Source organism: Furipterus horrens, unplaced genomic scaffold, assembly GCF_987537825.1.
Source record: "Furipterus horrens unplaced genomic scaffold, mFurHor1.1.pri manual_scaffold_3, whole genome shotgun sequence".
NCBI lineage: Eukaryota > Metazoa > Chordata > Mammalia > Chiroptera > Furipteridae > Furipterus > Furipterus horrens.
The window spans coordinates 52082477-52108456 of NW_028327173.1; the positions used below are offsets into that span (position 1 = coordinate 52082477).

General features: G+C 33.9%; 1 protein-coding gene across 1 annotated transcript in view; it reads right to left on the reverse strand.

Moving 5' to 3' along the window:
* Positions 1-489: 489 nt before the first annotated feature.
* Positions 490-25980, reverse strand: part of NEGR1 (neuronal growth regulator 1) — an 857364-nt gene continuing 831873 nt past the window's right edge. The window contains exon 7 of the mRNA XM_090271677.1: positions 490-1400. Within this exon, the coding sequence (XP_090127803.1) occupies positions 1276-1400 (125 nt within the window). The 3' untranslated portion in view covers positions 490-1275. The remainder of the gene's footprint in view (positions 1401-25980) is intronic.

Sequence of the window (25980 nt, forward strand, 5' to 3'; positions counted from 1 at the left end):
TGGCTATAGAGAAAGATTTTATTATAGAATTAATTATTTCAGGGATTTATGTACTGCACACCAGCATGAAATATTTGTTATAATATATTTTGAAAAAAAAATCTATAACATGCATTCTAAACTATCAACTGAATGATGTTTTCAGATGGAAAATACGCAAAATACTCCTGTCCACAGGAGCATCTTATCATACCAACTTACCTGCCTCAGAATCAAATCAATTTTGAGTGCTTAGCAACTCATATAACTATTGATTGGACTTTTTTCTTTTCTGAAAAACCATCTTAAATTTTTTGCTTGGAATAGTGAAAGGAAAAGATGCTGGATTCCTAGGCAATCTCTTTGCAGAACTGTGTTGTTATTTTAAAGGGAATTATTTCCCAAAATGGATCTAACATTTAGCTACAACTAAAGAAATCATGGTAAATTTACCTGTACTATGTTAGTTAAATTGTTTTTCATCACAAAGTTGAATTATTGTGGGGTAAAATTCTCAAATCCCACTGATACTGAAGAGAATTTTACAGTTCTATAACTACTTTGCTCTTTAGAGATAGGATACGGTTAACTTTATCACTGTAGTTTATTTTTGCTTTCAATTGTAGGATTTGGCAACACGTTTTTATTAGTTGAAGATGAAGAGGAAACTATTATGTCATGAAGGCACACCCATGCTGAACTTACAGGAAAGAGAAGCAGAGCTGCACAGCCAGTTTATATTACAAGGCTCATTCCTGAAACCTGAATATCATGCGAGCAGAAAAATCTAGATATGTGTTTATTTTGAAGAAATGATCTGAAGGCAATATTATTTGCTTTTTTATCAAAAGAGAAAAATGCATCTTTGTAAATGTGGACTGATTTATATTGAAACAGGGAAATGAATGCTTGTATTGCAGCCTTAAAGAACCACATATTCACTGCAATATTCGTTTTTGTAAACTACAGCCTGCAACCTAGCAGACCATGACTGAATGCTTTTGAAAAGTTGTAGATTACAAACATGAAATCACAATTAATATCCTCTAAAAGTAATTTCAGAGCCTTCACATCTTAAAAAAAGGACAATGTGTACTGCTTCACAAGGTAATGTAGCTAATCAGAAAAAGAGTAGAATTAAAGTATTTACATAATGAGCAATTCTACAGAAGGCGATCATCCCCATGTAAGCACTGCTGATTATATCCCACGCTGCTTTTAACAAACTGTACCAGATTGGATCCAGCCATCAGCACTTTCAGAGAATCCTTAAAAGCCTTTTATGGGTCTTTAAATTTATTGTAGAATGGCATTCTTCAGGTAGAATATGCTGGTGAAAGAGGACAGTGTCAACACAAGGTACCAGCAGGAGAAAAGAATGTCGGCGCTCCCGGTAATTCCATATTGGGCTGTACTTGGAGCTGAAAAGAAACGGAAAAGACTAAATCAAAATCTAATTTGTGTCTTTCAGGATCTTAAGGGTAATCAAAAGGAAGCTGGATATATTGAGGAGAGCAATGGCATCGGAGTCAGACAGACATAGGGTCACATCTGGTTCTGCTGTAGGACAATGTGTGGCCTATTTGACTAACATTTCTGAGCTTCATTTCTTTTATGGGAAAAGCAGAGATAACATAATCCATTTGGCAGGGTTGCAGTGAGAACAAGAGATGAAGCCCATACGACACATTGCACGGGCTGAACACATGCTAAGGACTTAATATATCACAGCTAACATTATTTCTCTTATATGCATTGTAAATATTTGTATTAGTAAAAAATTATTTTTATTGAGATAAAATTGATGTATGACATTGTGTAAGTTTAAGGTGTACAATGGTATTGATTTCATAACTTATATATTGCAATATTATTACCACCATAGTGTAAGCTAGCACCTCTATTACATAATGTAATTATCATTTCTTTCCTGTGATGGGAATAATTAAGATCTAGTCTCTTAGCAACTTTGAAGTAAACAATACATTATTGTTGACTACTATGCTCTGCATTAAGTATCCAGGACTTATTTATCTGCTAGTTCTATGTTTGTATCCTTAAATAATAATTCTCAACTCCCCCATTCTCCAGCATCTGGTAAGCATTCTGTCTTCATTTTTCTAAGTTCAGCTTCTTTTTTGATTGACTATGTAAGTGACATTATACATATATACATGCATATGTTTATGAATCTTTGTTATTGGTCAAATATTGTGCTAAATGCTGTAAAATAAACAAAAGATCCTCTCTTCCAACAATTTTTTGGAGGTGAGGAAAGATATTCAAAAAATGTAATACTATCTTAGAAATATCAGAGTTGAATGTGCAAATTACAATGACACAGAAAATCATGTCTAATTAAATCTGCCCAGGCAAGAAAGGGATGATTTAACAGATAATTTTACCAAAGGAGGCTGTCATTTGGGTAGAGGAAAGGATATATTCAAAGGCATGAGGAGAGGAGAGAGCACAACATATATTCTAGGTTCTAAAAGTAGATTAGTCTTGCTGGACCATGAAGATTAAGGCCTGAAGTAGTGGGAACTGAAATAGGGACTCTTGGCAGATACAATGATCTTGCTTATTATAAAAAAGAGTTTAGCTTTTTATAATAAAGGAAATTTTAAAGAATTTGGAGCTGGTGAATTGTATGATCACATTTACACATTATAAAGATCACAGTTTTATACATGAGAAGCTCATGTGGTACTGGCTAACAGATATGTTGAATTTTCACTGAGCGATTTCATCTAGAGACTCACAAAACTTGGGATATTGTGGGAGTCTACTCAATGAATTCCACTTAATTTCACAAGAGGATGGTTGTCTCTTTGAATGTGAATTATACTTTGTTCTAGAAATTGAATGCTTAGCCTTGCCTGAGACTGATTCTCATTTACCATAGTAATTATAACAATAACAATAAAAAAACCCTCACTAACATACTTTTAACCACTTTTTCTTAATGAAACCTGGATTTCAAGCACTGTTTTCTAATATAAAATAAATAATGTAATATAAAAATGTATTATTTCATGCCCAAATCCGTAACTCAAATCCAGGAGCAGTTTTAGTCACTGAATTTGAATTACCAACACTTGGTTTTTAATGGAACTTTCACCAATGACTATATATCCATGTTACTAGAAGAATAAATTGCCTTGTTTATACTTCTAAGAAATTAGAGGGGATGAAAGATGCATTGATCCCTGCCAGTGGAAAGTTTTCTTAACAGTACAATTGTTGGTTCCAGGTGAATGAGATTTAAGGACTGAGACTATTACTATTTAGTACACACAGAGCAAAATCAACTATTTATAATGTTTCTATTTGCATCAAAAATAAGTCCTAAAGAACGAATGACCCACGGACATGAACAACAGTGTGAGAATTAACTGGGGGGCGGGGCATGGGTGGAGAAGAGAAAAGGGGGAAAAGTTGGGACAACTGTAATAGAATAACAATAAAATAAACGATTTAATAAAAAATAAAAAGATTGGGTAGAAAATAAGTTTATATCATTGAACAGACAGCTTTTCAAGTTTTGATATATAACAAGTCTAATATCAAACCACAAAACTCAAATTATATTTTCTTGTTTGAGACCTAGAAAGATGTATTTAAAAATATATAATTTAATTGGCCTGTTGCCTTCTTAATGATAGCTATTTCAGAGTTGTTTCTGCTTTTGTTTTTAAAGAAACTTAGTGCAATAAAACCGGTAAAATAGCAAAGAACTAATAATAAACAAATTATATACAATGATTTCATAAATAGGAAATAAATCTTAAAAGCCAAGCTCACAAAGCAAAGATAACATTTTATTATCTTGACTAATTAAATAGTACATTAAGTGGATAGAGTATGGAAGACCCTCAAAACTCCATATTCATACTTTAAAATGCATTATCAGGGCAATCTTTCCTACATCTTCTCCAACGAGCTGAGCAGATTACCCTGGTGGGGCATTAGGCCACCATTATATATTCCTTCTTATACAACTATAATACTGCATTGCAAATATTTCTATACATACCTATTTACCAGACTGTAAACTCTCCTAGTTAATGTTTTATTTATCTTGGTGTTTCCATACACAAAATTTAGTGAAGTCTGGCATATAGTACATGCTTAAGAAATGTCTGTTGAATGAACAATTCAAGTAAATAAATAAATAGGTCAGAACTAAAAAGGATATTTCTCTCTTATAAAAAGAATTTCTTCTGAAGTCAGCCACTTGTCTATTGGCTAGAGAATCTTCAATATATTTTTTTCATTCATTCAGCAAATATGTACTGAGCTAGGTACCAGACACTGTAGTAAGTACTGGGAATACAATAGCTAATATGATGAATATGATCCTTTTGTTACTTAATTCCATATATGGCCATATATATTCCTTTTTATCATACCTCATATACCTTCAATGCTTTCTTTTTTCCCTATGTGCCTTTATCTTCTACTCAGACTCCTATTGTCTTAGACATGGCAAAGGTATATTAACAATATATTTAAAAACTTAATACTACTTTGCAATTAACAGTATATATATTTATCTATTGATGTCTCAAATTGATATACTTTTCAGTTTTGTGAATGCAATGTTTCCATTAGTCCTAAAATAAAGTAGGATCCTGCTGCCACATTGTTAGATGCAATTAGTATAAGAAATGAACTGTAGAATAGCTATTGACATTAGTAGGCCAAAAAGCAAAGAGTAGATGTAGTCAAGGAAATGTGAGGTCAAATATCTAATGCTAAATCATATATCATGATTTATACTCCTTAAGCATATATTGAATGTCTTTTACACACTGGGGATTGAACACAGGTAAAGATGAATAAAACTCCTCTCTTAGGAAAGTTTCATTTTAGTTGGATATATAAATAAAAAGGCAAATATAGAACATTAGAATATATACAGTGAACAAGCATGAGAAGGCTCTCCAAAGAGTCATGGTAGGTAAGTACTCCATTCAGCAGATACAAATATAATCATTATTATTATTTTTTAATACAATGCAATGATATACACATTTTAGTACATATATATCTTACTCTACTAAATGGTGGCATTGTGATTCATTGGCCTGGGGTATCCTATTACTATATAACCTTAGTCTCATTGACTGATATATTTATTTGTTATGACTTGTTAACTCAGTGATTTAGAGAACACTCCTAATTGTACTAAACTTAAGAGTCTCAGTACCAGTTGGACTAATTAGATTTGCTTGGGATGTTAAATGCTAATCAGCTATATAAGAAATTATAGAAAATAACTGTTAGCTATTAATAATTAGCTATTAGAAATTAGCTTCAAGACTCAGTTCAAGTATCCTTGCCTTTAAAAGAGAAAACTTCTTATAAAATCCCACTTGCCAAATTAATTTGGCATCATATTGGATATCTTATTTACATATCTGTCACATCACATTTACATATTATTTTTTCCTCATTAGACCAAGAATGTCTACAAGCCAAGTTTAGTATATGTATCTTTATTGTTGATATAGAAAAAAGTCTGGTGCTTAGTAAATGTTCAGTAATATTCATTGAATGATGATAAGTTTTATATCTATTTCCTATACTGTAACCATAAATACATAAGGGGACATATGCCTTGAGTATTTTTCTCAACAGAATAATGTCTTTCACCATTGATATTTTAATTTCTAAGACCCGTACAGAGTCAGAATACACTCCTTCAGCATTTGAGCAAGAAGATAGATTGTGGGGCAGCTGATATAATTGAAGAGCATTCATCAAGCTTTGTAGCACCATCCTCTTGCAGCATAATATGGGTAGTGTAGAATAACCCATGGCTCGAGATATACTTTTGAATTTTAGAGGAGACATTCAGTTGTGCCTTTGGGATGGCCAGATCTTTTGTATGTTCTCTGCCATGTTTTTAGTTGCCTATGAATAACATACTGCTTCTCATCCTAAGTAAAATTAGGAGAGAAAGGACACGTGAGGGATTCAGGTTCATTCTGAGTGATATGGGAAGACATAATAGAATTTTGAGCAGAGGAGGTTAGCTGACATTTAAAACTGATTGAGTTTTCTGTGATCAATAGATTGTACTAGAAGAGGCAAGAGTAGAAGCCTATGTTGCCTATGTTAGCCTGAAACCTCTGGGCCTCCATTGACTATTGAGGAAAGCTAAGGCTCTCTTGCTCAGCATTCAGGACCTCTGTTACATGGCTCCAGTCAACTTATACAAATGTATCCACACTCTTAACTCCAGTCACATGAATCACTTTCTGAAAGCATAGTTTTTATTACACCTTGTCATTTGCACATTCTATATCCTTAAGCCTAAATATTTTTTTCCTATTTTCCTTCTCTACATAATCAACTAGTCATTCTTAAAGATCTAATATACTACTTCCTCCATGGGGCCTCCCTAATCTCTCTAATAAGAAGTGTTACTTTCCTGCTCATTTCTGATTTCAGAAATAGTTTTTTTTTGAATTTATAATAACATATATATGTATATCTTTCTCCTTGACTGGTTTATGAGCATATGGAAGTTATGGAACATTTCTCCTTAAAATGTGTGCATCTGTAGCTTATATAATTGTGTTCAACAGCTGTGTGTGGAATTGAATACGAAAAATATTCTTAAATATGCATTTGTCTAATTCAAGACAACTTTGATAAAATACTTTATTTCAGTAATTAGTCCCATGATTTTTGATCTTAAGGCAAAGTGTGTGAGAGGGAAAGTGTTCTGTTTCTCTCCTACTACCTATTTAATTGTCCTTGGTTTTGAGGAGAATAAAGAGAGGAGAGGAAGTTTAAGTTTAAATTGTGTAGGAAAGGGAAAATAAAAAGAGACAAAGGAGCCAGAGCACAAAAGGGGGAAGATTTGAGAGGGAGGGAGGGAGGGAGGGAGGAAGGGAGTGAAGGAGGGAGGGAGGGAGGAGAGAGAGAGAGAGAGAGAGAGAGAGAGAGAGAGAGAGAGAGAGAGAGAGAGAGAGAGAGAAATGCCTACCTCTTAAGCAATGTGCTAGATGCTTTTATGTTTACCATTTTAAGAAAAAGGAAGAGAAAGAAGAAATGAAATAGACTATGTCAGGGATCCTACTTTAAAACAAACAACAGAAAAGGCTGGTTTTTATTCTTCCCACTTTCTTGTAGAGCTAAAGGCATTTTAGTTTTTAAATATAATGTGCATAATATATGAACTATAGATTGAGATGACATTGGCTCGAAGTCCAACTTCACTTCTTTCTAACTGGACTAACCTAGGCATTTCCTAACTGTGCTTACTTCTGTATCTTCACCTGCAATTAAGGATTGGTAGTATCTCAGAAGTTATCATAAAGAATAAATATGTCGATACATTTAAGGCACTGAGTACAGCATCTAACAGAATATAAGCCCTCCTCATTTGCTCATTCATTTAGCAAATTCAGTGCTTGCTATGTGCTAGGCATTCTCTGCAAAATAGAAATGGCCCCTACCCCCCATTGAGCTTTCTCTTCAGCTTAAGATCTTTTTCATGGAACAAGGATATTTTACTTCATTCATAACCTACACTTGGTTAAGAAATCAATATTTCTCTGGTTGTACAAAGCTGTCCTCCATGTTATCTTTCAAAAATATTTATTCTCTTTGTGTTCTGGGCTTCTTTTATTTAATGCTATTTACTGATATATTATTGGCCAGTCTCCTGGTTTACAGGCTCCTTGAAGACACAGGTATGACCACTTCCTTTTTCCCTTTTTCCCCTCTTTTCCGTTGGAGAACAGTGTGGAGCACAGCCTTTAGAGAGTGGCTTCATGGCTGACCTAGTGCTGAGTTTGGTTTTGGCAGGGCTCCCAGGCCTGGAGCAAAAGCACCTGGGCTAGGTGTGGTGTCCAGTCCTCTGGGATCTCTCCCAGTTGTCAACAGGAAGATCCAATCTGGGCTTTTACACATATCTTACATCTTGTCTAATTATGATTATTACTCCCAATTACTTACAGCTGCTGCATATTATTTTCAGTGTTGGCAGTTTGCCCTTGTATTGCTCCAGTTTTTATTTTTAGGCAAAAGCAAATGGAACTGCGAAATATTTAGTTTTGGTATAATACCAATTACTTGCCTAGGCAATTTCCTTAAATTACTCAAGCTTTATCTAAACTAGCTTTGAGTCATAGTTTTGAGATTTTTGTTGCAAACTTAGGTAGAGTTTTTTAAGCTACATTAACTCTACTTCCATAAGAAAAAACTGGCCTCAACTTACATTCTACAGAGGAAGCTTATGGCTTAATGAAAAGTGAATGATTTACACCTAAATTAGATTAGATCATATAAAAGTGAGTGATTAATGTGGATTCAAAATAGAATGCACATTAGTTTACTCAGAAATTATGCACCATTGATATAATTAAAAAAAAAAACAGCGCAACTCTGTTTCATTGCATACTGTGGAGAAAGTTTGCTTAAAAGATATTTTAGCTTTCTCATTAGCAATATCTACCCCTTAGAACCATGAGCAGGTGGAGAAGCTATTCAGAGCTCAGATCATGCCCAGATTTTTTGTATCACTTAATTCTGCCTAAACACCTGGTGGAGATTAGGGGCTTTGAAAAGCGCTGGAATGGTATATGCTTTACAACTGGATGTACAATTCTTAATTATGGTGTCTGGAAGAATCAGGCAAGTCTCAGCATAGATGACATCATCCCATTGTTCTTGGACAATCAGATGACCCAGGCCCTAAGATGGGATGTGTTGTGTTAAAAACACAGCACAGGCAAACCGAGTCTTCTCATGTACATTTCACATCTGCAGCTCAGTGACTTCCAAGGGAAAGGCTTTGTTTGTGTGGACATTGTGCAAACTCCTGTACTTAGACCCTCAAGATCTTCTTCTTCCCTTTGATTTTGGGTTTGAGGAATGCTTGAGTAGCGTAGTGGTCATGTGGTTGGGGCACCAATGTAAATGTTTACAGACTTTTTAACAAAGACCCATTTATTGTACTATACCATTGCTTCCTCAAATATAGAGATTAACATTGCATGGTCCCCTTTCCAAACAGCTCTGAGTCTGATAGAGCAGGGTTTAATTTATGAGCCTCTCTCATAGCTAGCTCTACTCATATAGAGGGAGGGAAAGTAAGAATTGTATAAAGGATTTTGAATTCTTGTCAGTCAGCTTTCATTTTCATCATCTTTAAAAGAAATCAGGCTAACCAGTGCACATTGGTGCACTTTTCTCAAATTAGAAGCCTAAGGTTATAGAAAATCTATATTTAGTACTTATTCTAATATTTCACATTATTTTACTTTTTCATTTGGTCATAAAATGAATGCCTATAGAAGTTCCAACATCCTTTACAGACAAGCCTTCACCAATATAAAAATATAAAATAATTATTTCCACAGAAAGTATCTCCATTTTGTGTTATGAACAATGAGGTGAATAGCTAGAGAAATCACGCCATTCTTTTCTCTTTATGACTTGCGGAATTTCCCTGTCAGCTTGTTCTTAGCCACTACCAAGCTATTCATCTGGCAGACCCTTTTCCTTGAATCCTTTTCAGCTTGCTGAATAGCCATTTTGCCAAAGTTCATGGTACACAATCCTCTTTATTTAATATCAACTACATTATAAATATTAAATATATGTTTGTCTCTGTTATTACCCATATTCAGAAATCTGCCTATTTGTGGGTACTTTTATCTGCAAATAGCCAGATACAATTGTCAAGGCTATTACCTTTAATTTGAGCTAAATTGAGTTAAGTATGCAATCACCCAAATAAAAATAAACTTGCTGCTTCTTTTCTGTCCTTCATAGTCTTTGAGAAAGTTTTAAAGCCTGAATTGTTCATTGATATCTTTTAAATGTGTTGGATTTTTTGTTTACCTATTTAGAAAAAATCTGAAGTTATTTACACGAATCAAAGCAGATCTTCATAAGAAGTGTGTTGCCAAAAGAAGTAATTTTGTATAACCCTAACTGGTTCTTTGAACTTGAGCAAAGTACAGTTTTTCAGTCCAGGTGGGTTTGCAAATGGATTTTCATATATGTGTTATTACATATTTTGGTATGTCTATGTGTGTGTGAGTGTGTATGTGTATTTTAAAAGTTGGCTTTGTTGTGTGAAATATATACAGAAACATACAATGAAAACTGCCTTGACTACATAGATTTTAGTTTGGGCCTTTAAGGCATCATCTAGCTGAAGAAAAGAGGTTTTCACAGAAATAAAAATAGAAACCCAGCTGTGTTCTTAAGGTCACTAATAGTCACTGCCATCAGCTGTATCATCAGTGTGACATTGCTGGTGTGGTAAAAAATAGAAGTTGCAAACCGGTAAACATTTTTGCAAGTTGAAGGAATTTTTAAGGTTCTATATGTGTGGCTATGTGAGTATGAAATTATTTGTTTTTTTAGTGTTTAATCTTAGAGTTTTAATGATCAAATTCTCTTATTTATTATTTTATTCTTTATCTCTGTTGTGTTAAGAAAGTTATCCTAGACTAGCTTCTTTTATGTTATTCTGCAACATTTGTCTTTTAGTATTAAGGCAAAACATTTCAGGTTTATCTCTTCCATTTTTTTTTGAATACTCCATTTATCTTCCCTTTTTTTTCCTTAGCTTTCAAATGCACTAATGGCCAGTGATTATCTAGCCTTGTTCTGATTCACTTAAATTGTTGCACTTGTTATACTCCAGGTTGGTTTTCAGTTACTCTCGATGATTCTATAATTATTTCCATTATATTTTGGCTATTAAAAAAACATTAATAAAATATCAATGACCTTGTTTGGAATTCAAGATTCTTTGTAAAATTCTCCAAAGCTACCTTTCTAGCCCCACCACCGACTACTCTCTGAGAGGGTCTGCTAGTACAGCAGACAGGAAGGCTCTCCGTTCTCAGGAATACCCAGGCCTTTGTGTACTTGCTCACGTTCTGTCTTCTTCTGGGATGGATTTCCTCACCCCACATGTTGAAATAGAACCCATCTTTCAATGCCCATCTCAGATGCAAACTTCTCACAAAATTAGGATCTATTTGAACTCTAAAGGTTATTGGGGAGAGTCTAGGGCAACTCTTCAGTTTTATAGATGAAGACATGAGGCTGGTGGTGATTGAATGATGTGCTTAAGTTAGAGGCAAAAATAAGACTAGAACTCAAATATGCTGACATTCTGTGTTTTTATTTCTGTGTAGCCCCTCTGATTTGCTACCTAACTCTAGTTGGAATTAATCTGCCATTTCCTCTTTTCTCTTATAGCCATTTGCTTTTACCTATACTTTATCTTTCCCATGTTTACCTCTTTTAGTAGAGTCTTAAGTTTCTTGAAAACAAAAATCATATTCAGTTTAATTTTGTATCACTCATAGATTTGTTCAAGTGATTGGCACCACAAAATATTTATTTCAGAGAACTGTAGATAAATTGTTTTAATTTCTGTAGTTTAATGTGATTTTACTTTAAAGCTCAAGAAAAAGAAAGACATACTATTAGGAAGGTAATATCATCAATCAAGAATTCAGGATTTGGAAACATTGATAACCATTGTAGAAGACTGGCTTTATTTTACTGAAAAGAACAATCTTGTATTATTAGATGTCTTGGCAGACATCATGCTAAAAACAGTTATACGCGCACACACACGCACACATACACACACGGAGAGAACTGTTGAAGAATCACTATTATCTGTGACTTTTATTTGAATGCATTAGTTATGGATGGAGACTATGTTAGTATCAAGTACATCATGTACTACCTTAGCACCTTTAAACTTCACTTTTCTCAGCTGAACATAGGGGATAAAAAGTATCTTTCTCACTGTGCTGTTTAGTAAGTGTTTAGCTAGTGCTCATTTAGGTGTTCATTAGATATCAGCTTTTAAGATGCATTAGTATTTATAGAAGACCCATGTCAACCCCTACTTTGGCCCAAGAAAAAAATATTCAGTTGTTGGAATGAGGTCACATGTACCTCAAAATCCTATAATTTGAAACAGTAACAATCTCACCAACAATATGTTCTTTCTAAAGCACAGCTCTAAAAATGAAGATCAGAAAACTCTGTCATTAAACAAATAATGCTTGAGTATCTGAAAATACATACTGAGTAGTTATTGTGCTCCAAATACTGTTCTGTGCACTGGGATACAGTCTTCATAGATAATTCTTCTAAGAAGATCAAAATGCTCTGAGCAAACCATACCCATTAACCTCTCGGGTTGCAATCCGTGTTTCTTCTCCTTGGAATCACCTTCTATTACTTCTTCCCATATCTTCAGCCTCCATATGGCATACTTTTACTTCTCTTCAAGGACCTAATTCAAGAGTTATCACTATGATAACTTACTTGGTCCTTTAACTATTGCTTGTTCCTGCCCTTGAGGCCCCATAGCAATTCAAAGCCCTCCCTATGGTCTTGCTCACTGACTTGCCTCCGCAGGGATCTTGATTTTTTCATCTGTCTTTACTTCTCTTTTTCTTCTTTTCTAGTGGCTAACATAATGATGTACATAACAATGGTTTAATAAATAACTGCTTCTTTTAGTTCCAGATAAAATAAATTTGCAAAATATATTTGTTTCATAGATCTTTGTTGTTTTGGCTTACATCCTCTTACCACCCTTTTACTTTAGCAGCTGCTATGATAACCAGCTGTGTGCAAGGCAAACAATTCTGAGATACAATCCACATGATTCCTCAGAGGGTCCCCAGGAGGATGTGGCCCAGTGACCCACAGCAAAACCAGCTCAATAATATGTTCTTGGACTGGCTTTTCCTCCTTCTCTGTTTAACTTGTTCCAATCTCCCACCAGTGTTCCTTGAAATTCCTTTCCAAAATAATCACCTATAAATGTGCTGCTCATTTTGGGAAGACCCAGACAAAGATAATATTCTTGAATGAAGCAGAGAAGAACAACAGGTTATAAGTACTGTCTCTAGTGCAATTTCATATTCCCCCACAGTGCATGGTGCTTTGCACATAGTAGATGTGCAATAAATTAATTTTGGATAAATTGATTGAAAGTAAACAATTGTCCTTTCTCTTCATCTCAATTATTTTTGGCTAATAATTAATTTGCTTTGATTTTATGAGGTCTGTAATAATTTTTAGCAGGCACATGCCTTTAATAATGTAAAAAGGGTCTTAAAATCAATTAAATCTGATATTTTTTCCTTGTAGATTTTATCCCAGGAATATTATCCACTGTTTCACACCATCATCATTTTGATTTCTGCTATACCAGCAACACTGCCTAATGAAATTTCTGTCTCCTATTATATTTCTTAAATATTTAAAAGCACTCATGGCTCTTATATTTCTATAATGATTTCAACTATAAAATACCTACTCCTTACAATTTTGAAATGCTCCTTTTTCAAGCTTCAGCCTGACTTCAGTTTCTGACCAAGATGGGAAAATGGGAAGTACAGCTACTATGAAAGGAACTTGGGGATGTGTACACAAAAATTAGAAATTTAAAAATTAGGAAAGTTTGGTCCAAAGATGGTCTATCCAAGGACAAGTAGAGAAAAGAGATCAATACATTTGCACAGTGGTTCTAGAACTGAATACAATATGCACTATGGATTAATATTGATCTTTAAGGATGTTTAGTAACTTTCTTCCCCCTAAATAGAGATGATATAATGCTCATCTCATCAGATATGAGATATCACTAGTCAAGATATTTTTAAAAAGGGGTGGGGGGCATTCAAACTATTACATTGGAAAACCTTCTACTTCATTTTTGATAGCTATTGCAAATTTGGTCACTTACATTATTGTTTGAAATAGTTTTTTGATATAACTGAAGTAAGGCTTCCTGGAAATACATTAATAGGTTTTTCAGTCTATCATCTGATATATCCACAGTTCCTTCACTCACAAATCATGAGGAGAAACCTTGTCATTTTATAAGACAAACCCTTTAATTTATTAATAGAAGCCACTACTTTAGCAGTATTCTCAATGATCCTTAACCAAAATACAGTTGCTCCTTGGCCAATACAGGTTTGAACTGCACAGGTCCACTTATACTAGTTTATGGACTTTTTTCAATAAATACTGCAAATATATTTTTCTTTTTAATGATTTTCTTAACATTTGTCTTTTCTCTAGTTTCTTTTATTATAATAATAAAGTATATAATACATATTACAAATGAATATATTTTAATTGACTGTTCATGTTATCAGTAAAAATTAAGTAAACAGTAGAATATTAGTAGTTACATTTTCGGAGGGTTAAAAATTAGACATGAATTTTTGATTGCGTGGGGTTATTGGTCCCCTAACCCCAGTGTTGTTCAAGGGTCGGCTGTATATTCATTAAAAAAACCTCAAACCGAAAAATTAATCTTAGACTTGGATAAGTCAGAAAATGAATAACTTAGGGAAAACTGATTTTTATAATAGTAATCACATTATTTGTTAAATGCATACTGAGCACCTGCTTTGTGTTAGTCATTGTGCTCAGTGCTGAATACACCAAGATGAACAAGACTTAGTCCTTGGAGTTAAGGAAGTTTTATAGTCAAGTAGAAACAAAATATTCTACTCTGGAAGAAAAGGGATGAATTTTTGTTAACCAAATCATGTATTATTAAAATTCCAGGGTTCTGATTTGATTATACTTGTCAAAGTATAATCAAATCAGAAATCTAGTTAGAAAAAGGCATTTTAGAGTTATGTCATTATAAAGCCAGAAGGACTAAAGCCTAGAGAGTGAAGAGCTGCACGGAGAATTAATCCATTTCTCCAGACTGAGTTTTGTGTCCTTCCCAGCACACTGCACTGCCTACATTAATTTATTTAGTATTTTTTTCAGGTTTGTATAACTCTTATTGCTTATTAATATTGAGTGAAGCAAATACAAACTGTTTTTAATAAAATATGATCGAAATTATTTTATAATCTAATAAATTGTCTACCAGTTACACATTAATTTATTTAGTAATTTCAAGCAATAAAACACAAAATGAGTTTGTTCTATATTCATGGTAGAAGTGATCATTATTTTTTGAAATATCAAATGTTTGAAATAATTTCCAAGACTTATAGTCAATGTATGCCTTTACACATCTCATGATGTGTTCAACTTGGACTTTTTAATGCATCCAAGCATATTGAAGAGCATGATATTTCTTAATCAAATAAATATTAGTGGTATATGAATAACTGCCATATTAGAGATCTAATATGTATGCTTTATTTATATAAAGAACAGCCCTGGCTACTATGGTTCAGTGGATTGAGCGTCAGCCTACAAGCCAAGTGTCGCTGGTTCAATTCCCAGTCAGGGCACATGACTAGGTTGCACATCAGATACCCAGTTGGGGGCGCAAGTGAGAGGCAACCACACAGTGATGTTTCTCTCCCTCTCTTTCTCCTTTTCCCTCTCTCTAAAAACAAACAAACAAACAAATAAATAAATAATTAAAAAAGAAAGAAGAACAAGAATATTGCCTAGAATCAAAAGAAGAGGTATCTGTAAAATTCTGCATATGTCTAGACTATGTGTTGATTCTTCATTTTCTCAAAGGCACACATGAAATCAGAAAGTTAACATTCAGAATATCTTTGCATAAAATGCATTTTTTTTTAAAAGGTAAAGAACCAGCTTCGTTATATTATTCATGCTTGAGGTCAGGACTTGAAAACGTGAAAAATGAGAAAGGAATTAAGGGAAACAGACTCCTAGAGAGCAAAGTCTACTTTAAAAACAATACATTTGTCAATTTGGTTTTATTGTATTAATAGTTCTTACCTTTCTGGTATACTGATTTCTAAGTAAGTCATTGCTAATGAAGGAAAAAAGCCATATTTATATACATGACATGTATTCTAATATATATTTTCTACTTTATCCTAATTTAATTATCATCACAATTAATAAGAAAATTTAGTATCATTCTAATGGCTAAAAAGACTTTCTAAAATTCCCTGTACATTTCTGTGCAATATTTAAGGAAAACAACCATAAAGCCATTTCCTTTCTTGTATACTCTTAGAGATATCTCTTATAATAAAAGTATTTGGGTGTGTAACTGAACATAGATGTACATTTTTTAATCTTAAAATTAGAAAAAAAAGATGACTATTTTCTCCTTTCACCAAAAAGGGAAAATATACTAAATGTTAATATCAAATTGTTACACTTTATTTTTTCCTGAAAAAAATGGGTATAAAAAGGTTACAGTAAGCACTGTGCATGTTTCTACAAATCTTAACAGAATCCCCTTTTATATTAAACTATTTCTTGTCTACCCTATTTAAAATGTTCTTCTGATATCCTTCACCTACGAACAAGATTATTCATTGTTTAAGCATTATGGCAGATACCAAATTATAAAAAATAATAGAGCAACTTTGTCTACATGTCTGAATTAGAACCAAGAAACTCACCAATAGTACAAATAGAATTTTTCATTAAACAGCATTACTGTTTATTACAGAACAATAATAACAATTTATTTTAAGATTTCAACTTGACATTGAAAACAAATCCCAATTCCCATCTCTCTAATGCAGCTGGATGCACTGTGCACAATGTCTGATACACAATGGCAGTGTCTATTGTTACAGAACTGGTTTATTTGTGTATTCAAAGCTTCATTCAAATTTGTATTGTTCAGAATGTTCAATGAAATGCTCAAATCGAACAGGTGAGTATTCCCCAATTTGTCATAATGTTTTTTGGGTGAAGTTTTTCTTCTTTAAGATAGCCAAACTTTCATTTTTATTTCATAAGGAACAAGGTGACAATTCTTGTGAAATTTCACAGTCCACTCCTAAAGGTAGAGTCCTAGGTCAAGCTCAAAGTCACTTATTGGACTATGAGAACTACATCAGACTTGATCTGGACTTACCAGCTACAAAAAACAAATAAACAAACGAACAAACAAAAAACAAAAACGGGGAAAGCCTTAGTTTGTTGTTTGCTGGTAATGAAATAAAATACAATGTAATGTGGACATTTCCTGAAAATAATTTTTAAGTGAAAGGGAATGAAGCAAAGTGAATGTTAAGAAAAAGAAATCTTAAGTCAGTAAATATAATTTGATCTCCAGATCACCAAATCATGAGTATAGATTCAAAAAGCTATTTCTTAAAAAGAGAAAATTATAAAATCCTAGATAAAAATAAATTGAATGTCAATATTTATTAGGTGTCAATTTAAGACATATTTTATTACCTGCTGTTCGTTTGAAGAGATTGCCTTTTCATCACTTCATTGGTAGGTAATGATCACAGGTCCTTTTCCAGCTGATAAGACCTCATGCTGGAAAAAACTAGACTCTTCTACTTGATATAAATAACTTACTATTTTAAATCCAGAGGAAACATACTTTCAGGGTTAAATATTGAGTGGAATAACAATTTTATTATATTTATTAAATATTGGATAAGGATGTAAAGGACTGCCCAGAGTGTTTTTTAAAGTCTTCATTTAATTCTTTGATTACATCATATGACTACCCCCTCCATTTTTTTGCAAAGTTAACTGGTTTTAGAAAGTTTTTAGTATAAAGAATTAAGACCTTAAGCAAAATACTGAAGTTCTGTGAGCATCAGTTTTCTGTCTGTAGGATGGGTTGTTAATAACCGTGGCTTATTGTGAGCATTAGAGGAGGTACATTCGTAGTCCATAAGTCAGTTTATAAGAACAATCTGATTCCAGGTCATAATTCTCAGTTGCTGACAATTGGGTCTTTAAAGAAAAGAAAGTCCCTTTTAAATCTGTTGTCATTTGTTAAACAATAAAGGGTACTCTTCAGGTGATCAATTCACTCAAGGCCATAAAGTGTGATGGCCATCAAGTTCTTTTACTTAGAGGCTCAGTTTTATCTTTTAGTAATTGGTGTGAAGAGGTGTCTGACTTCTGAAAGTGTCTCTTCTATTATTTATTTGTTCATGCCTTTGTGGTTTCATTTATGAAATATTTATTTAGTACCAGCTCTACACAGAATTGTCTGGGTGTAACAGGTCAACCCTCTCTTCCAAGATTCCCATTCCCTGGTGGATGAAACAAACACTATTAAAAGTACTGCTGTGAAAGGATTTTACAAACGTAATTAAAGTCTCAAGTCAGCTGACTTAAAAATACGAGATGATCTGGGTGGGCCTTAGTATCGTGAGCCCCTTTAAAAGTAGGCAATGTTCTCCATGGGTGGCAGAAGAAGTCAAAGACTAAAACCCAAAGGGATATTCAATTTGCTGTTGCTGGCTTGAGGACAGAGAGGCTCTTAATGTTCAGGAATGCAGGTGACCCTTAGAAGCAGAGAGCGGCCTCAGCATGATAGTCAGCAAGGAAATGAAGACCTCAGTCCCATAATCAAAAGGAACTGGAGCCTGACAACAATCTGAATGAATCTGAAAGTGGATTCTTTCCTAAAGCCTGTGGACACCTTGCCAAATTATACAGGGAGAACCCAGTTGAGTCGTATTGCACTTCAGTCCTACAGAACTGTGAGCTAATAAACTTGTGTTGTTTTAAACCACTGCATTTACGGTAAGTATTTCCTAGCAACAGAAGACCAGTGCAACCAATGATTTTAATCTCCTTTCACACTGGGACACTTCACATAAACTGTTGAAAGCAATGCAAGGGTTAAAGAGACAAAAGTTAGAAATAGAAAACCAAAAGACATGTCAGGGTAGGATGACTGAGCATCAGATGAGCAGTGTTTTTAGTCCCCAAAAAGCAGTTTCACAGCAGGCTGGCCTTTTTTGAGGTCTTTCTAAACCAGGGCTGGGGGCATAAAGCATGCGAATGTTAGGCAGGGCAGAATTTCTCTAATTAGTTCAAATAAATCTCCCATTGAACCAATATGTCTATCTTTAATTCAGGTTTTTGTTTAGATGACATTCCATAAACCTGTGCTATATCTGTTGTTTGTGTTTTCTACAACTTTCCTCAGTTTTGCAAACAATAAAAACAAAGGTCGTGATCGGAGACTACAGAGGCCAGTACTATTGTCCCATTGAGTTGAAAGGAAATATTATAATCATGGGCCACTTATAAGTTCAAGATTATTCCAATTCTCACTGAGCTCTGAAGGAGATAATATTTACATTTTTGTAATCTCTACCAAGAGTATTGCAAGAAAATTTGACCAGAAGCTGTGCATGCATTTCACTCACACCTTTTAAATGTAGAATGCCTGCAACTGAATACTTATCAATGAATAACTAATCCTAGTAAGCACATAACCATGCTCATTTTCTAACTCCTTTATGGTCAAATAATAAATACAGATGCTACAGAAAATGGGCATCATGGCAAATTTGGATAACTAGAATTTAGACTCAGTGACAGAAAGCTTAGTCAAGCATAATGCTAACAAACATAAAGCAAAAATCAGGACCAAAAACATCAAACAGTCCCCAGAGGCATATGATTGCATAAGTGGGTCTGCCTCTGGAGTCCTTTGGTTTAGAGTGGCATCCTCTTTTTTTCTAGCAATCACACTCTTACAGCTAAAAGAGATTGGAGTATAACACTCATTATTTACAGTAGCTACCGAAGCTGCAAGAATAAATAAATAAACAAACAGACAAATAAATAAATAAATAAAAGATGAAGAGTAAAGCTCTGGGCTCATCTTATTCCCCCAAGGTGTCAATCTAATTGTGTTTCCAGTGAGGAAAAAGGCACATACACACTCCTCTAAAAACACATTTTTAATATACAAAAAGCGAAGCTGACATTTTTTCACTGGTACAATTTCTACATTTAAGCTGCTTTTTGCTACTTATCATGCATGAATAGAAGAATGGATGGGATGAACAAAGCATGGATTTTTGTTGTTCCTGCCATGTAAAGTTACAGCAAATAAATTGCACAGAGAAAAGAATACATGGAAAAACAACCTAAATCTTTTTATGTAGATGAGGTGAAAAGCAGTCTCCTTTAGAATTGCTTCTTTAGGTTATAATAGCAATTTATGTTAAAAGTCACTGTGACAAATCAGCCCATAATTTATTTTAAGAAGTCACACTAGCAAGAGAAAGTATACTGTAGGTGGTATTTTATCTTATCATATTAAAACAGTCTTCCCAAATGTAAAAGATAATCTCAACTGCAGTGTTCTGTAAGCAAGCAGAAAATTATGTAAATCTGATTTCCTTACTATGCATTTGCTATCTCTTTAAAGCTTACTAAATCATATCCAGATTTGTAAACACAAAAGCACTGGATCCAAGATACATTTGCTTTTCAAACACTCAGAATGAAAAAAAAAAAAAAAAAAGGTATTTTGCAGGGTGTAATTGAAAATTTCCTATCTGTTTTCAAAAGCTAACAAATCAACGATTGTGTGAAATAAAAAAAAAAACAACCAAACATCACCTCTTTACTTATTATGGGCTTAATTGCTTCCTCATAATGGAGTGTGACAATGTGATTGCAATAAAAATAGTACCTGCTTTGAAAATCACATATCAAAGAAATTCCAGTGAGGAGCAGGAAGCCTAACTGGCAGCCATGTTGAAGTTCTTTATCGGTTTCATAGTTTGCACTACTCCTTATCCTCTCTCCTTTTGGCTTATTTAGGTTGATTGTCTGAGTAACTGGTGTTTACTTTATAAATTGACCTAAAAATGCCTGTACCTGTATGTCCAAACTTTTAAACTTCAAGGGAATGGAGGCACATGCAGGTAGTTGGGTATTTATTTGAGCCCGAAGTCAGAGATTGTCTTCCTCATAGACACACAAGCCACTGTATGGCCCAGATTACAATGTGCTTTGTCTATGTGAAGGAAGACAAACCCTTGTGAGCAAGACTGCACAAGGATCTCAAGTCAACAATCATGCCAATAGGATGAACTATACTAATTTTTCCTTTGTTTTAGAAAAGAAAACCTTTTGATGTTAAGGTTAATTAGTTAAGTTCATTCCTATTATGGGTTTACATTTATTTGTGTTAACATAGCTTAATTTTTTTGTAAATATATATGTAATCTTATGTATTCTTTCACCAATAATTTCTTATTTTGTGCTTAGGTCAAGAGACAAAATCCTTTACTTTTTCTATGAAGAGTTGACCAGTGGAAATAAATCAATAGGTTATAAGACATTTAAATTACTAGCTATGTTTTAGTTAATAGAAATGTATAATATTTCATGTACCTTTTAAAAATGAGGATTTTAAAAACAAGCTATTTCCAGATCCTGGCATATAGTAGGTGTAAGCATTTGTTGAATAAGTGAGTTGAATTCAATAAATTCAGTAAGCAATAAAATATAAATTTTAGTTTTATATTAAAGAATTGTGTCGATTGTAAAATAGGTCAATACTCCATTCTAACTGTCTAGAATTTTAAGTGATAGACTAAGACAATGGCATGAAGAGAGTAATGCTGCACTTTAATATGGTATGAGCCACACAAAAAGAATACCCAACAAAAAGTGTAGGAAAAACAGTAATGAGAGATGTGCTCAAATGGAACTATGTAGCCATACATAAGAACACACAGACCAACAACATACACACATACTCCTCATATGTATAACTGTTTCAGAGACACACCTAGACACTTAACAAAAGGGCAAAGGAAGACTGAGAATTATAATTATGGGGCGGGGGCAGCCACAGTATATGTATTTATAGGATAATCCTCCAAAAGGCTTCTAGTGTCCTCCTGCATTTTCACAGCAGAAAGTATGAATGACAGCGCCAGCTCTTGTGTGTGCCCTTCTGCCTAGATAACATTAAGCTGAGGTTCACGTTTAGCCTATGGGCTGAATGTGTTCACATCTGCTACCAAGGTAGTCTGTCTTAAGTACCACCCTAAATAGCACACATGTAGTAACCAAATCAAAGCCTCACAAAAATAAAAATGGCTTGTCTTTTTATCTATAAGACAGCTACACTGTTAAGGCACTGATTATAAATGCTGAGAACATAGTGTCAGAAAATATAGAGCTAAGAAAACAAATTTGCATGTTTGGGGACATCTGGAACTTTGAATAAAACAAGAATAGCTGATTCTTACATTGACTTACTATGTTTAAATGTTGTTCTAGAAACTTTGCATTTATAAATTTACTCATCGCAATGGTCTATATTTTCCCTATTTTATAGATGGGGCAAACTGATACATGTAAGTGCTGCGGAGTTTTAACCCAGTCTAAGTGGTTTTGAGATCTTTGCATTAAGCACTTTATTATGCTAACCCTCAAACGTAAGGAAAGATATAAAGGTAAAAAAATTAAAATAAGATCTACCATTGAAGGCAAGAAAACAAACAAAACTACCTTAGGAGTTTTTCAAATAAAGAAAAAGAAAAGGGCCCTTTAAAGATCTTTAGCACCTACAGCGTAGGTGACAGATATGGCCTTTTTAAGACTTCTTTTATAAACAAACCAGTATGAAGTAAGGAGAAACCTTGGTATAATCAACACATAATTTTCTGGTTCTATGGTTAAGAGGTAACATCTGGGTAATTTCAGGATACTTTTTATAAGGCACATTGACTAGAACCGCTGATACTGGCAAGCATAGCCATGTTATTTTCAATGAACTTTCATTCTGTGAACAATCTATCTCTAAAGAAGGAACTAACTACCACCCAGTATTTAAATGAATTGTTTTACAAGTCAGGGATATACATTGCTCTGTACCACAGCAGTTTCTATTTTTAAGGTAAAATTAAAACAAATAAGTCAGAGAGTAAGCAAAGTCTAAATTGCATTTCATTTTTAACGCAAATGCTCAGAGAATTACACGATAAAATCCTTACTGATGAAAAACTGGCTGAGTAAAACATCCTTTTGTTAATAAACCTGAGCCAAATCACCCAGAGCCACTAGCCTCTGAGGCAATCTGAACAGAGAGCCAGACATTGGAGGCTTTCTCCATCTGTTAGGTCCACTGTAGAGTGCAGGCCATTTTGTTCTGGGAGCTCTCTAGCCAGTCCCAGACCCGTACATACCTCATTATTCTGCAGCCTGAGAAATGGCGGTGATTATAACATCATGGTAGGGACGACATGCTATGGTATGGTTGAGAAGGCCCTTCCATTAAAAAAAGAAAAAGAAAAGAAAGAAAGCAAGCAAGCAACGGCCCACATTGCTTTGTGATACTTAAAACTTTCCCCAAATAGTCCTCTGATGGAAACTTGGTGCTTGCTTTCAGTTCAAAGTGATTTTGTAAGAGAAGTATTTAAGAGATACATTTTGTTTTAAAGTGAAAAATACATCTTGTGGACTACTTGTGTTAATTTATGAAGGATTCAATGGTGTGTGTGTGGTCTGTCTTCTCAGAATGCCAACTGCCTGGTAGGGCAGGTAAAGCAAATGCCCAGGAAAATGTTACAAAAGTGCTAAGTCCCACCTACCCACCACTACTGGGCCACACTGTTCATGGCCTGCTGCTACAGTATCAAAAGGAGACAATGACCCTTTAAACTATTTGGGACACTCATCTCTGAGTTTTTTGGGGTTTTTTTTTTTTTTTTTGCACCTTTTGGCAAATTTTGGCCATTAATTGGAAGATACCTATGAGTTCCTTCAGTTTCCTTTGGACTTCAGCTGCTTTCTTGACCTGACCTCACTTCCTGGTTTTTGCTCTAATACACCCTTTATCTGCATCTCTTTCCTGTTTTGTCTTGAGGCTCAACTAGGTAACTGTGAGATATAATGGGCCATTTTTATTTAAAATTAGTTTTGTGTTTTAGATTTTTAAAAATAAAATTAAATATTTTGTAGTTAAAGCAATCATACTGTATTTTCACTCTAAAACTCTTTATCATTCCGATGCGCCAAAGCCCTTATAGCACCAACTTGCTTATAAACCACTTAAATTTTAGGTTGGTAATACAAAAAGTATATAATTCATACACATTATTAAATTTTCAGGGGTGGTATGTCATATATATATATATATATATATATATATATATATATATATATATATATATATTATAGCTGTGACTCTCCACATAAGAATAAAGTTGGAATAATAGAAAAAACAAAAAGAATAAAGTTGGAGCAATTGTTTTTACTTTCAGGCAATAAATACACATTCCCTGGCATTGTTTAGATTTATGAAAAACGCATAGATACTGATTTAAAGCAAAAGCATCTAGAAATATGATGTAGCTATAAGTCACGAATTCAGTATTTAATATTAAAATACACAAAAAGTATAGTTTGGATAAAGTAAAAAATAGCTATAAACTCTACCTAATCCATAGAAACAAACACAGGGAGGCTGCCAAAATGAGCAGACAAAGAAACATGGCTCAAATGAAAGAATAGATCAAAACTCCAGACAAAGAGCTAAATGAAATGGAGATAAGCAATTCATCAGATGCAGGTTTCAAAATACTGGTTATAAGGATACTCAAGAAACTTAGTGAGGACTTCAATAGCATAAAAAAGTTCCAGTCAGAAATAAAGGATACATCAATTGAAATAAAAACAATTTACAGGGAAACAACAGCAGAGTGGATGAAGCTGAGAATCAAATCAATGATTTAAAACATAAGGAAGTCAAAACAAACAAACAAACAAACAAAAAACCCAACCAATCAGAACAAAAAGAAGAAAAAAAAATCCAAAAAAGCAAGGATAGTATAAGCAGCTTCTGCAGCAACTTCAGGCATTCCAACATTTGCATCATAGGGGTGCTAGAAGGAGAAGAGAAAGAGCAAGAAATTGGAAATTATTTGAAAAAATATTGAAAGAAAACTTCCCTAATTTGGTGAAGGAAATAGACATGCAAATCCAGGAAACACAGAGAGTCCCAAACAAGATGCGTGCAAAGAGGCCCACTCCAAGACACATCATAATTAAAATGCAAAAGTTAAAGATAAAGAGAGAATCTTAAAAGCAGCAAAAGAAAAAAAGTTAGTTACCTACAGGGGAGTTCCCATAAGACTGTGAGCTGATTTCTCAAACGAAACATTTCAGGCTAAAAGGGATTGGCAAGAAATGTTTGAAGTCACAAAAAGCAAGGACCTACAGCCAAAATTGCTGGCAAATATATCACTTAGAATCAAAGGGCAGATAGCTCCCCAGGCAAGAAAAAACTTAAGGGGTTTATTATCACCCAATTATTATTATATGAAATAATAAAGGGACTTATTTAAGAAAAAAAGATCAAAACTGTGAACAATAAAATGGCAATAAATACATATCTATCAACAATTGAATCTAAAAATCAAACTAAGCAAACAAGGAGAACAAAGACAGAATCATGGATATGGGGAGCATTTTGATGGTTGCCAGATGGAAGGGGTGATGGCAGAATGAGTGAAGAGGTGAGGGGACTAAGAAGTACAAATAAGTAGTTACAGAACAGTCATGGGGATGTAAAAGTACAGTATAGGAAATGGAGTAGCCAAAGAACTTATACACATGACCCGTGAACATGAACAATGATATGGGGATTGCCTGAGGAAATCAGGGGTGTTGGTGGAGGGAGGGCAAAGGGAGAAAAATTGGGACAACTGTAATAGTGTAATCAATAAAACAAAATTTAAAAAAATCTTGGACATTGCTTATAGCAAAATTTTTTTGTTATATCTCCTTAGGCCAGGGAAACAAAAGAAAAATAAACAAATGAGAATGCATCAATCTAAAAAGTATTTGCAGAGCAAAGGAAACCAACAAGAACACTAAAAGACAGCCCACTGAATGGGAGAACATATTTTCCAATATATTTGATAAGGGGTTAATATACAAAATTCATAAAAATATTATGAAACTCAACACCAAAGGACAAACAATCCATTAAAAAATGGGCAAAGGATCCGAATAAACACTTCTCCAAAGAGGACATAGACCAAAAACAAACAAACAAACAAACAAAAATACAAAACAAACAAATAAAAAAAAAAAGAAAAAAAGAAAGAAAGGAAAGATAGTGGCACTACCCATCAGAGAAATGTAAATTAAAACTATGAGATATCATCTCATACCTGTCAGAATGAATATCATCAATAAAACCACAAACAAGTGCTAGCAAGGATGTGGAGAAAGGGGAACCCTTTTCCACTATTGATGGAAATG